At 44.5% G+C, this 14771-nt stretch overlaps 1 protein-coding gene across 3 annotated transcripts in view; it reads left to right on the top strand.

Annotated features, from left to right (window-relative positions):
• Positions 1–656: 656 nt before the first annotated feature.
• Positions 657–14771, top strand: part of LOC147420611 (uncharacterized) — a 137241-nt gene continuing 123126 nt past the window's right edge. For 2 of the 3 annotated variants that reach the window (XM_086505166.1, XM_086505165.1), the window contains exon 1: positions 657–939. In XM_086505166.1, coding sequence (XP_086361292.1) covers positions 835–939 — 105 coding nt within the window. In that variant the 5' untranslated portion in view covers positions 657–834. The remainder of the gene's footprint in view (positions 940–14771) is intronic. The other variant, XM_086505164.1, reaches the window with a different exon arrangement.

Genomic DNA, 14771 nt, shown 5'->3' with positions numbered 1-14771 from the left:
TCAAAAGTTCTTAGATTACATCATGTATACAATAAAGCAATACATTTATATTATTTCTATTGCAAGATTTCAGATGAAGGTGACAAGGACTTGTTATGCCCAACAAAGGGGCACACGGACAATACACCATGGCATGGCAACGTGGAATGATACATGTTTTTATAAAACATCGGTAATGAGTTCTTCCTTGTACAATTATGATAGTTTTACAATAAAAAGTCCTTCCAACACTAAAGGATAAGCATAAGTCCCCCTTCAACACTGGAGGGGATACAAGTGGCGGGGGAAGGGCATGTTTCTTACGATATCTTTATAAATGTAGAGAACAATGCCAACTCCACACCATACATATGTATGGTTTTTTTTTTGGGCACAAGCATCTCAAATGCACATAATGAATCTCGTTTCGTTTTTATTATAGTATAAAAATCTTTGCATCCATAATCTTTCATGTAAAATCTCATTTGTGGTGCGAGGTCATAGAGCTTTTGGAGAAAGCTTCGAGGAAAGATGCTCATGAGCCTTCATCGAAAGCTATGCCATGCGATAAAATCCACACCATATCACTTTTTTACTTCTTACCATATACATAGTGAAGCAATCAAGACAAACTAGTTGCATACCCTATACATAATGTTGGCTCTCGGTGTTGTAAAGGAAATGTGGGGCCCTTTACCACATTTTGGTTCCTGAATGACTGAAGGCGTGGGGCCCCATGCGAGGAGCACACATTCGCGATCTCCTTCCAGAGCTTGACACAACGCTCACTCTCATTTGGCACGCAATCGACTCTGAGAGAGAGAAAGGGAGAGAGGACACAGAGCGAGAGAGAGAATGCAGAGTATGGACACGTATCGCTGGAGCTTGCAGGAGCACTGGCGCCGAGAACTAGGCTCCGTTAGGCCTCTTGCCTTTGCTCGGCATGTTGGAGGTTGCCAGGTACTTCCCTATTTCGGCCTCGATCTTGTTTATGTGTGTGTGTATGAGAGAGAGAGAGAGAGAGAGAGAGAGAGAGAGAGAGAGAGCTGCCCCCTTGTATGGGATCAGGTTTGCACAACATTGCCACTGCATTGTCTCTTGTATCGACTTTAAACTTTCAAAAATACAGTTTTAACTTTGATAAATCTATTGCTTATCGCTCTCGCTTAAAGAGGAAGTGTGAGTTGAAATATTAGCTTAACATGGCCGTTCTGCAATTATCATCCAACAAGCAACAGTATGTTTATGTGATATGATTGAATCCGAATCACAGTGGTTGCCTTTGCCAAATTTAGTATCCAGTTTGGTAGTGAATTGATTGTGCTTTGTCGTGCCTTGTGGTTTTGTTAAAGTGATAACGTTTTCAACACAATTTCCATATCTATGTTGAGATATGTTTCCTTTCTCAACAACATTATTTCTGTTTGTGCTGAGGTTTTCAAAGTTGGTTACATGTTGTTACGTGTGAAATCTGGATTAGATTTTAAAGGAAGAAGTAAATGATTTATGCATTGGAAGCATATTCTAGACTTTAATTGTTTCCGTATCCCTATCTTGCCTTTGGTGGAAGTGTAGCATGTATATTTTTCCATTGGATTTACGCTCAAGCGTTTGACAAGAGTTAAGTTTAGAGATTAATGAATCTTGGGGTGATCGAGGAGAAAATTTAACTCTAATGAATACATCATTAATTAATTAATCAAGTAAAATCATCCCTTGTAGAGGGATTATATTTTCTACAAGGGATTATATTTTTACTTTCGCAACCTTTTTACTCGTTCGTTTCACTGGGGTGGCTACTACAAAATGCAGTCGAAGCTAGGTATCCTCTAAGCAAGATCCACATAAAGCAAGCATCTGGACAGAATCAACCATGAGAGAGTATAGGGGTCGATTTCAACTTTGATCTTCCCAGGACTTAGAGTCGGCTTGATAGCATTTGGACTATTGTGGATAGGTTCAGCAAGTAGGTTCATTTTGTACCAGTGAGAAAGCCAATGAAGGCCAATCATTTGGCAAAGTTGTTTGTCTCGCACATTTTTCGTTTACATGGAATGCCTAAGTCTATTGTTTTAGATAGAGACCCCATATTTACTAGTTTGTTTTGTAGGGTAGTGTGAGAATGTAAGTACTATACTCAAATTTCCATCATTAGTTCATCCCGAGACCAAAGGCCAGTCAGAGATTATTAATTCTGTCGTATTAGACACGTTGAACTTCTATATCTTTGAAAATAAGTCTCAGTGGAGAAGCATTCGCCATTGGTGAAGTTTGCTTTCATTAACACTGTTTACACTTAGATAGGGAAGGCACCATTTAAGATCGCGCCAGTCTTTGGGGCCAATACCTCTTGGCACGGAACTACGCCGGGCGGTGTCGTCTTTTGTGAACTGTTTTAGAGTGAATCTCTGCTGTGTCGCGGTAGAATCTTGACTTGGGGTGTCCAAGTTGTTACAGTGGTATCAGAGCGCGGCCGATTTCTCTTTTATCGAGAAATCCGATCCTTTTCTTGCGACACTTATGGATTCCAGTATGCCAGAAGGTCAAGTTTGATAGGCATAAGGGACAGGGATTGTTACAGCCTTTACCCATTCCCACTCGCCCCTGGGAAAGTATTGCAATGGATTTCATTTTTGATCTCCCGAAGACACAGAGTGGGCATGATGGCATTTGGACTGTCATTGACAGATTTAGCAAGCAAGTTCACTTCATTCCAATGAAGAAAACAGTCAAGCTGGATCATTTAGCGAGACTGTTCATTGCACAAATTTTCAGACTACACGGCATGCCTGAGGCAATAGTCTTTGATAGAGATTCCCGATTTACGAGTTTGTTTTGGAGGGCTATTTGGAAGAACATTGGCACACGGTTGCAGTTCTTGTCATCATTCCACCTGCAGGTAGATGGGCAATCTGAGATTGCAAATTTAGTTGTACTGGATGTTTTCGAGTCTTACATTTATGATCGGAAGACTAAATGGGAATTTTTTTTGCCCTTCCTGGAATTTGCCTACAATAACACGATCCACTCTTCGACGGGGAAGGTGCCATTTGAGATCATTGAAGGGTGCTTCGAAGGTTCCACCCTTCCTTAACACGAAAGATAAATTTTTTGAAGCCAACCAGTACACAAGGGACTTGGACACTGCATTTGCCAAGGTCCGAGAGGCTTCAACGAAATCTCATGAACGACACAAGAAGGCAACAGATTGACACCGTCGCGATTTGAAATTAAAGGAAGACGATTGGGTGCTCTTACGTTTTGAGAAGGCACGTCTAAGAAAGAAAAAGGGAAAGGAGCGGCTTTTTCCAAAGCTTAGCATGAGGTATTATGGCCCTTTCCAGATAAAAGAAAAGATAAATGATGTCTCCTTTAGAGTGAAGCTGCCTGATTCTTGGAAGTTTCACAATGCATTTCATGTGAGTCTATTGAAGCCTTTTAAAGGCGATGTGCTTGAAGATGGAGAGCCTGATGAGCAACCTGAAGTGGAGGAAAGCGAGGAGATACTCGTTCCAGAATAGATTTTGGCACACAAAGACAAAAAGATAAAAGGTAAAGTGATTAGGCGGTTCTTGGTTAAGTTCAAGAACTATCCTGCATTGGATGCGAAGTGGATGGAGGAGGAGGACCTAGCAGATACTCCTTAGATTTTGGAACTTTACCTTGAAGCATTCGGTTTAGCATAGTTTACTCCGATAGAACCTCGACTTCAGCGAGGGTGAATCTAGTGTAGCGGGTTTGCACAAGAGGGGAGTCACTCTACTCCTTTGTCAACGAATTACCCCGATTTTAATAGAGTCATTGATGTCCCCTTTGGGTTTCAGGGATACTAAAGGGCTGAGTAGTATTCTGTTGTATGACTTTGTAACTGGAATTCCCGAAAATGAAAATGGTTGATTTGTACTTAACTTGTTTGAGGGAAGGAACTGAAAGACGAAATGACTGTAGCATTTCGGTCTCATAAATCTTTATAGACATGATTGCAATAAGGATTAGTTACTCGGGCATCCGTGAGGTTCGGAATGGATCTAGATGCGATTACTAAATACGTTGCCGATTGATCATGGTTTGAGATTTGGAATGAATTTGTATGTGATTTGTATGTGATGTCTTGTTGCAACTTCCTCCAAAAAGGGTCCAGGGAACGCCTTCCAAGTTTGGAGAGCCAGGGGGACCAATTGAGAGAGGAAATCCCTGAAGTGTCTAAAATTATCTCCCCATTCCAAGGTTGCAGCTGCTTTGTTACACTTTCATGCTAGTTCCCTTGTGCACTTGCCAAGCACTGTGGTCTCCTTCCATATGCCCCCTTTCAAGGCAAGTGAAACGAACGCATGGAATGGATCTCCTGGCTACACGGACCATTTACAGACACGCGTCGGACCGAACCACCCGACCATAGCCACCATCCGGCAGCTCCCGCGTGCTGGGGCCAGCGTCCGAGGATGTAGGCGTGCACGTGTAAGACCAAGCGTCCCATACCACCCGGCCTCACCTCCTCGAGGTGACCTCGCGCACTCCTAGCCTCGCGGGCTAACCACTGGCACTCTGCCAGTGGGGGTCGATAACTGCAAATGAGGCCTTGGCCTCCCTTTTATAATAATGGCCGGTCACACTGGCCGTGTTCACACTACGTCCGCCGGGACACTGGACGCCCATCCCGACGGCGTCTGGGCTAGATCTCCTCTCCTGTGAGCGGGACATAACATACTTCCCCCCTTAAGAACCATTGATGTCCTCATCAATGAAGTGGGGATACTGAGCTTTCAAAGCTCTGACTAATTCCCAAGTGGCGAACCTTTTAGATTGACCCTTCCATTTAATTAAGTACTCGTCATAAGCCTTTTGGCGCGAATGACGGGTACGATGATCTAAAACTGCCTTTGGTTCTCGAGGAATATACTCAGTTTGCATATCTTGCCATACATTTTCCTCGATGGGCACAACAACGTTGGCTTCGCCCAATTTTACTTTAAGGCGACTGACATGGAACACTGGATGTACACTAACATCCGAAGGAAGAGCCAGTTTATAGGCAACTTGGCCAATTTTCTTTGTGATCAAGAACGGACTACAATATCTAGTTGAAAGCTTATAATGCTTTCCCGTTCGCATAGTCTTGGAATTCTTGGGTATCTTTAGATAGACCCATTGTCCCACATCTAGAGTCCTTGGAGATCTCTTTTGATTAGCATAAGTAGTGACTCGATCACGAGCCGTTCTTATACCATCCTTAGCCAATTCAAGCATTTCTTGCATGTCATATAGGAAATCACGAGCTTGGTGTTCCTTGACTTTTCCTAAGCCAATAGCAATCGAGGTTTTAGGCTCAAATCCATACATCAGCATGAACGGGCTAAATCCAGTAGCAGAATGCTTAGGCAAACTCTAACTGCGGAAGATACCTTTCCCAATCAGACTGCCTGTGAGAGACATAGGCTCTTAACATGTCCTCTAATGTCTGATTCATCCTCTCAATTTGTCCATCGGACTCAGGATGGTCAGAAGATGACATTCTCAACTAGTCTTGGAATTTTGGGTATCTTTAGATAGACCCATTGTCCCACATCTAGAGTCCTTGGAGATCTCTTTTGATTAGCATAAGTAGTGACTTGATCACGAGCCGTTCTTATACCATCCTTAGCCAATTCAAGCATTTCTTGCATGTTATACAAGAAATCACGAGCTTGGCGTTCCTTGACTTTTCCTAAGCCAATAGCAATCCGGGATTTAGGCTCAAATCCATACATCAGCATGAACCGGCTAAATCCAGTAGCAGAATGCTTGCTACTATTATAGGCAAACTCTAAATGTGGAAGATACCTTTCCCAATCAAATTGCGTGTGAGAGACATAGGCTCTTAACATGTCCTCTAATGTCTGATTCATCCTCTCAGTTTGTCCGTCGGACTCAGGATGGTCAGAAGAAGACATACTCAACTTCGTCTGAAGATCAGCAAACACATCTCGCCAAAATCGGCCAGTGAACTTAGTATCTCGATCACTGACGATATCCTTTGGCAGACATACAGCTTATAAAGGTGATCGACAAATAAAACCGCCAACTCATGGCTTTTTACTGTCGACTTCGTTGGTATAAACTTCACCATTTTTGTGAGTCTATTGACCACAACCCAAATGGCGTCATTGCCCCGACTAGTATTTGGCAAACCAACGATGAAGTCCATGGAAATACTTTGCCACTTGGCATCTGGGATTTCCCAATGGATGTAGCAGGCCAGCTTTCCTAAGGCGCTCTGCCTTATTGACCTGACATTGAGCGCATCTCTTCACATAGCCCTCTATGTAAGAGCGCATTCTTCGCCAATAGAAATATCGCTTGACCAAAGCCAAAGTTCTTTGGATGCTTGGGTGCCCAGAGCTAGGAACATCGTGGCATTCGCACAAAATCCTTTGTCGAACCTCATCGATTTCTGGCACGTAGACTTTACCATTTTTGAACAATAGTCCACCTCTAATGGAATATTGTCGCTGTCTCATCTCTCCAGCACGACTCACTTGGGTCCCCGGATCACCCAAGCCTGTACGCGAGTCATGCCCCGCTTCGACCTTGTTCCATATCTTGCCAAAATGGCCATTGGAACGACATAGCCCTCGGAGAGAGAGATAGAAATCCGTTGAGATTTCAGCCATAGACAAGGCATTAACCTCAAGAATCCTACTAAGTGCATCGGCAACTCGGTTGCTGGATCCTTTTCTATAATAGATCTCAAAGTCAAATTCTTGCATAAGCTCAACCCATCTAGCCTTCCGGCCTCTGAGGTCACCTCGATCACAGACATAGCGCAAGGAGTGATGATCTGTCCATGCAACAAACGGAGAGCCATACAAGTAGTGCCGCCATTTCCTCAAGGTGTGGACTACATCGTAAAGCTCCTTCTTATACGTTGGATAACGCATCTCAGCATCAGAAACTTTCTTGCTTTCAAACGCAACAGGACGTCGATCCTGGTATAACATCGCACCAATGCTTAATCGCTAGCATCCGTTTCAACCACAAACGGTTTGCTAGGATCCACAATGTGCAATATTGGAGCAGTAGTCACCAAGTGCTTTAGTTTCCGAAAGCTCTCGTTGAGATGCTCATTCCAGACAACAGGGGGGTTTACCTTTACGGTGAGGACTGGAAGTCTTCGGCGCTTTCACCCCTCCTTTTAAAAGTTGCGTAAGTGGAGCAACAACTTTAGAGTAATGCTTGATAAACTTGCGAAAAAATCCAGTAAAGCCTAAAAAGGACTTTACTTGACGCACATTCTTTAGAATGACAACTTTTCAGGGTCAACGCGAATTCCATCGCGAGTAATGATGTGACCCAAGTACAGAAGCTCTTTCCTAAAGAATCTACACTTAGAACCCTTGGCATAAAGCTTCTCAGTTCTTAGTACTTCGAGAACAACGCGTATATGCGCTAAGTGCTCAGACAAACTTCGGCTGTAGATCAAGATATCATCGAGAAATACAACAACGAAGCTGCCTAAAAATGGTCTCAGTAGATGATTCATCATCTTCTGGAACGCAGTTGGAGCATTGGTCAAACCAAAAGGCAAGATCAAAAACTCGTAGTGACCATAACGCGTATGGAAGCTTGTCTTGGGAACATCTTCCAGTTTCATCCGTATCTGATGATAGCTTGATCGCAGGTCTTCGTAAAATACAATGCTCCATGGAGCCGATCAATCATATTCTTGATAGTAAGCTTATTCAACCCCTTGTAATCCATGCAGAAGCGCATAGTGTTATCCTTCTTTCGAGCAAGTAACACTGGCGCTCCCCACGGGGATTTACTTGGCCGAACAAAACCCCGGTTGAGATGATCTTTCAGCTGCCGCTGAATCTCGTCGTCCTCGGTTTTACTAAACCGATAGGGTTGCTTTGAGAAGGGCTGAGCACCAGCCACCAACTCAATACCATGATCTACTCCTCTCGAAGGCGGCAAGCCATGAGGTAGATCATCAGGAAAAACATCCTTGAAATGAGTCATGATTTCTCGGATAAGGTTGGAGTCGTCGGAATCCCCAAGTTCAACAGAAGAACATGAAACATTTTTATGAAATTCAGTAATAGAAGTACCAAGCACCTATGAATCAAACCAAGCAGATGGTACACATTGATAAAAGTCAACATTAGAAGACTTTGTATCTTTATACATTTCCAAAGCAATAACAACTGGTATTGCAAAACCATTATTTACAGAAATCTGATTACAAAGCGAAACAGATACATGAGGCATGTCCTGCTTAACAAAAACAAGAGAGTGATGTACATAGTCTATATACAATGAGTCTTGTTTATCATAAAACCATGGAATTCCTAAAATAACATCTGCTCTGTCTAGACGCATGATGTGGAAATCCAGGTTCTCTTTGTAATCAGCTAGCTCGAGCGACAAATTTGGAACCATCAGATTCCATACATCCGTATCCTCGCCACGAGCCATCTTCACGTGATACTCATGGTCACTTTCCCGTGTCCGCGGGCTCAGTTTCTGCACCAATTTTGCATCCATAAAATTGTGTGAGCTTCCATTATCAAGGAGTATGGTCATGTTGTGACTATTGATCTTTTCGGGGAAACAGAGAAGATCGTGCTTATCAAACACTTTGGTGCTAAAAGTACAATTAGTGCATAAATTGTGCGCTAAATGATGGATTTCAACTTGAATGACATTAGAGTTACCTGAGATCTCGTGAATCTGAACCGAAGGACGACCTTGCGGTTTCCGTGTCTTCTTCTTCTTGGGGCAATCCTTGATTTGGTGACCCGTCTGGCCACATCCAAAGCAAGCCCCCTTCTTCACTGCATCAGCAACTGAAGCATTTTTGGCTTTCTTCTTCTCCTGAGAAGATCCCGACGGTGATTTGGACTTATGTTGGAATCGGGGTCGCTTCCTCGAAGCGCCTTCACCGGATTGATGGTCTGAAGTTCTTTTCTTCTCATAGTTTGCTCCGTTTATCAAAATGAACGTCCTGGCCTTTGCCACTACTGCATCCTCGACGTCAGTCGGGGCTTTGTCCTTGATTAAGGCCCAACGATAATCTTCATGTAATCCCAGTAAGTACATGTGCACAACGTGCGTGGAAACCACCTTGCAGAAGGTGAGCGCTTCTTTGAAAGCCGTGGTATACTTATCAAAAGACAGCTTCATCGAAAGAGTCTGCAGTTTGGCGTAAGCTTTCAAAGGATCCATTTTGGTGAAATCCCTCTTGAATTTCACACAAAAGTCAGCCCATGTCGTAGGCTTCTCTGTCATATATTGCTAAGCGCCTTACTGCGCAAGTAGAGAGGAATCGTCTGAATCCTCCGTTCATCATGCTCCCCATGGAGGTCAAAATATGTGGTCCACTGGTGCAGCCAGTTATTTACGGCCAGTTCCGTACATTCCTTCTCTTCCCCTGAGAAATTTGTAGTTTTCTACGGAATCGTGGTAGTCGGACTACCCTGTGAACGGCCAAAAGCAGCAATTTGCGTCCGCAATTGCTGGAGATGGGTTTCGCCCTTGGAAATTTGCGCAGTCGTCGACTGAGCCGTATTTTCCAGAGCGGTAAGTCGGGAACTAAGCCCTTGCACGACCCCTTCGAGAGAGGCCACGTCTGAATGTTCGCGTTTTCCAGAGCGGTAACATATTGGTTGAAGCTGGAAGGTACTAGTAATCCATGTGTATAGAGCATGCGTGAATGGAATTTGAATGCTACCTGGTGCGTCATCATGCTGCACATCCGAGCTAGAGGAATCCATGGCGAAGTTCGTGAAAAACTGGAAGTTTCACGCGAAATTGGGTCTTTTTTGCACTTTTCGGTCGCGAAAAGTCGAACTTCGAGGAGCTCTACGCGTCGGCGTGAGTGTCCGAAGGCGAGCAGGTGATGGCAGGAGGATGTGAGCACGAGCAGGTGGGAGAGAGGAGGCTTGAGAGAGGAGCAGGAGAGCCAAAATCGAGTTCTCTGTAAGCTTCTGCAAGTTTCTGTAAGTGAGTTAATAAATCACAGGTTTCAGACCATACTTTAAAAAAAACCCAAAATGTCCTGGCCACTTTAAAATAAAGGGGCTTTTAAAGTTAATTTTTTTTTGGGTAGCGTGAAAAGAGACCAGCGCAAGATGTAGCATCCAAAAACGAACGCTACCTCCCCCATACACATGCCGCGTGGAGAAAAAAAAACGCACCTCCCTTGCTCGTGGATGCACGTGCGCAACACACGTTGGAGGCCAGCTAGGCTACCGATCTCTCCACGCTGGAGGCCAACATGGCTATCAATCTCTTCTCTCCACGCTACAGTAGAGGCTCTCTACACACTTGTGTGCAGGTATCACAAGAGAGAGGTCTCTCTCTCTCTCTCTCTCTCTCTCTCTGTGTGTGTGTGTGTGTGTGTGTGTGCTTCGCACACACAGAGAGATTACAGAGAGGTTTTCAAAAGCTACTGTATGCTAAATTTAAGCCAAAACTAACAGAAATACACTGATTTTCATCAAAAACCAGTAAAAAATGATAAGATTCCTCTGATTTTCAGCACTTTCACCTGCCAATTTACTGATTTTTATTAGAAATCAGCAACCGAAAATTATTTTTTTACCTGCAAACATGCTTTCGAGAATAAAAGAAAGTAATTTTAGGAAATTAATCACTAAAAATTACATGAAATTGAGGTTCCCCGACTCAAACGGATCCGCAGGTGTGCACACGGTCCATTCTGTAGCCAAGCCGGCTCTGATACCATGAAACGAACGCCTGGAATGGATCTCCCGGCTACACGGACCGCCTACAGACACGTGTCGGATGAACCACCCGACCATAGCCACCATCCGATAGCTCCCCCGTGCTGGGGCCAACGTCCGAGGACGTAGGCGTGCACCTGTTAGACCGAGCGTCCCATACCACCCGGCCTCATCTCCTCGAGGTGACCTTGCGCACTCCTAGCCTCGCGGGCTAACCACTGGCACTCTGCCAGTGGGGGTCGATAACTGCAAATGAGGCCTTGGCCTCCCTTTTATAATAATTGCCGGCCACACTGGCCGTGTTCACACTACGTCCGCTTGGACATTGGACGCCCATCCCGACGGTGTCTAGGCTAGATCCCCTCTCTTGTGAGCAGGACATAACAGCAAGCTTCGCTTCGTTTATCATATTCCAAGCCATGATAGCCCATTCTTGTTTTTTGTCCATCAAAGAGAACCGGTTTGGACACAAGGCTTTTGCATGCACCATGGAATCAATAATCCCAATTCCACCTTGATTCTTTGGTCTCACTATCCATTTTCCCATCTCCCCCATTGACAAGGGGTTGTGGCTTTAGTGCTTTTTTTTCCAGAACCAAAGGACCACTAGAAGATAAGCTAGAGAGTTACAAAGCAGCAGCCGAGTGTAGAAGAAAAGGAAAGACGAAAGCAGGAATGGTACCAGATTTTGTGGGGATTGCCGACCTTTATCAAATGAACAAAAATACCAAACTTTGCACAGCATGGGGCAAAGTGCGAAACCAGGAAACCCTTATATTCTTTGATGGAGAAGCCAAGGCCAACTTCAATCGAGTTGGCGGCTCGATTTGGAACTACGCCCAAGGAAATGGGGCCATAGGCTGAGGTTGTTCTAGCAGACCCCGGTTGGGATGCTACCGTGTGATGTCCTCCGAGGAGTCCCTTGGTTCCCCAAGAACAGTGCTGTGGTCGATTATAGGGCAAGAAAAGCCATTTTGAAGAATGGTAAGGGCAAAGAGATTGTACTTGATGGAAAATTGAAAGGCGAGTCCATACCACTTGATGAAATCTATTTTTTTTTTTTGTTTACCCGATTTTCTTGAAAGAATTAAATGATGATCAAAGGTCGAATATGTCAGACCTCGAAAAAGAACGACAAGATTTTTTGCAAGCTCAGGTTGACTGTTTCTCTAAGGGTTTATCAGCCGGGTTGCCTCCTTCAAGTCTTGAAGATTACATGATTCATTCCCGATAGTACACCACCGAACCGGCCACCTTACACAGTCAGCCGAGCCCATAATAAAGAAACAATGAACCAAAAAGATGGATCTTGGAGAATGAGCATTGATTATAGGGTTCTCAATAAAATCACTATCAAGAACGGATTCCCTATCCCACGGATTGATGATATATTCGTCGGACTTCAGAAGTCTACTTGCTTTAGGAGAATCGATATGAAGAGTGGTTATCATCAGATCCGAATTGCTTCTGGGAGACGTCTACAAGACAGCTTTCGGGACGACTTTTGGTTTGCATGATTTTTTGGTGATGCCTTTTGGTCTTACGAATGCTCCGGCTACATTCAACCACTTGATGGATAGGATTTTTAGAGTTCTCTAGACAATGTGGAAGCATAAATTGGTTCTAAATGTGAAAAAGAGCGAGTTTTCCTTGCCTAAGATACATTTCTTGGGACACATCGTCTCAACAGAAGGGAAAAATGTGGACCCGGTTAAAATTCAGACTATTGGCTTGATTTGAAGAATGTTCATGAGGATCGAAGCTTATCTGGGCTTCTGCTCCTATTATCGGCAGTTCATTTGGAAGTTTGCGGGGATAGCTTCACCTTTGCCTTTACTGATCAAGAAAGGAGTTTCTTTTACTGGGGACCGATAGAGATTGCAACCTTTGAGACTCTCAAGAAACGTTGCCTATTGGACTCGTGTTGGCCTTACCAGACTTGCTCAAGCCATTCGAAGTTTAGTGTGATGTTTATGGTGGCAGTTTGGAAGCAGTCTTGATGCAAGAAGGCCATGTAATTGCTTATGAGAGTAGGATGTTTTTACATCCTGAAATGGTTGCACAAATTTATGAAAAAAAGAGCTATTAGCAGTGATCCATGCTCTTACTCAGTGGCGACACTATTTACTCGGAGCTGATTTTACAGTCTTTACGGATCATCAAAGTTTACGCTACTACTTGTCGCAGAAGCAGCTTTCGGAAAAGCAGATGCGGTGGGCTAACATCTTGTCACAGTTTCACTTTCAGACAATCCATGTTCAGGGACATAAAAACTGCGTCAGATGCGTTGTCTCGGAAGCCCTTGGTTTTGGCTATTTTCGCGATACATCATCGAAGCTTCGAGGAGATGGTAGATCAGTACGCCACAGATCCTGATTTTGCAAATATCTTTCACTGGATACAGAGTGGCGAGACGCTTGCAGGCTAAGCCATACGGGACGGCTATTTGTTATTTGATGTGGAATACGATGTGTGTTACACAGCCTTTGAGGGAAAAGGTTTTGACAGAGTGCCATTATCCACCCTTTTCTTGCCACTGCGGCATAGATACCACCTTGAAGGGTGTTGACCGTTACTTTTACTGGCCGAGGCTCAAAAAGGATGTGGACGAGTTTGTTGGCAGTTGCTTAGTATGCCAAAAGGTCAAGTTTGACAGGCATAATGTAAGGTGCAGCGGAAGTGAATGTTGAACTTTGCTCAAGATGAGTGCTCCGAACTGTGCTCAAGGGTTTTTTTTACTTACGGAAGGGAGAGCCTTCCGTTCCTTTAGTGAGAGAGTGCAAATGATCACAAACAAAGTGAATGACACTGTGAATGAAGGTGTTGAGAGAGAGAGAGAGAGAGAGAGAGAGAGAGAGAGAGAGAGAGAGAGAGGAATACGACACCAGACGGTTGCCAAACCCTCCTCCAAGGGCCCCCCTTTCTATGGCGAGAGAGGTCTATGCTATTGATTGCATAAATCTGGTACAATGGTCTAGATGCAAGGGACTTGGCGACGATGTCGACGACTATAAGACGAGCTGAAATCTGAAAACGCTAGGGGCTGAAAACTGCAAATCTGTTAACTGCTGAATTTTGACACTGTGTCGGCGAGGACGGTGCTCGCGACGACGCGACGACGATGCGCTGAAAACGCAAATGCTGAAATCTGCGGACAGCGGGCTGAATCTGAAAACGCTGGCTGATTTGACCGTGCAACAAGGATTTGCTGCGGGTAGGTGAGATCTGCGAGGCTAGGGGCTGATCTTGCGGTGTCTTAAGTGCTGGAAACTGAAAATGCTAATGACTGGGGCTGATCTATCGCCGAGAATCTGCAAAACGCTGATGCTATCTGCAAAAACGCTACGCCTGATTTGAGATTTGCAAAAACGCCAAGTCTGATCTGGGATGTTCAAAACGCCAGGGCTGATCTGGTACTGCCGAAAACACTAGGCTGAATCTGGGCCAAAACGCTTGTCTTGATCTGCAAACGCTAGGTCACCTGCTGGTCTTGCTAGGAAGGTGCACTGTATGTTGGTGGACTTTAGTTGCCTCTTCTTCTAGATAGTGCTAGCGCTAGGTTTTATATATAGTCACTTAGCAAAGTTGCCCTACCCAGTTTCCCAACAAAGTCACTTATTAATAATAAGTGAAAAATGGATAGAATAGGGAAAATGGGTTCTGTGCACTGAAAAGTACTCATGATGGGTATTGACTCTCATGGTGATGATCATGCTGTGTGCAACCAGAGGATATGCAACTACTCTAGTGCCTGGACATGCACGACCTACGTACAGGCTCACAAAGGTGCCAAAACACTTCCTAAGCTGACTTGAACCCTAGACCTGAGATAGCGTGTCCACATGCACATAGGGTTAGATGTACACGTGACATCCCCTCCTTTTCAAAGTGAGGTACTGGCACCGAGCTGGATGGCGTCGAGGGAGAGCGCCAACAACGTCTGAAATCCTGGAAAGGACTCTTCGCCGGCCCATTCTGATGCGTGGGTTGTGCGATACTTGAATTTCATGAAGGTCTACAATGCTTGCTTCTGTGGGCCGCGCTGAAAGCGACAAAGTGATCTGTGGC

This window comes from Adiantum capillus-veneris, chromosome 28 (genome assembly GCF_014529385.1).
Source record: "Adiantum capillus-veneris isolate H3 chromosome 28, ASM1452938v2, whole genome shotgun sequence".
In the NCBI taxonomy this organism is placed as follows: Eukaryota; Viridiplantae; Streptophyta; class Polypodiopsida; order Polypodiales; family Pteridaceae; genus Adiantum; species Adiantum capillus-veneris.
This window is presented reverse-complemented; position numbering and strand designations above follow the sequence as displayed.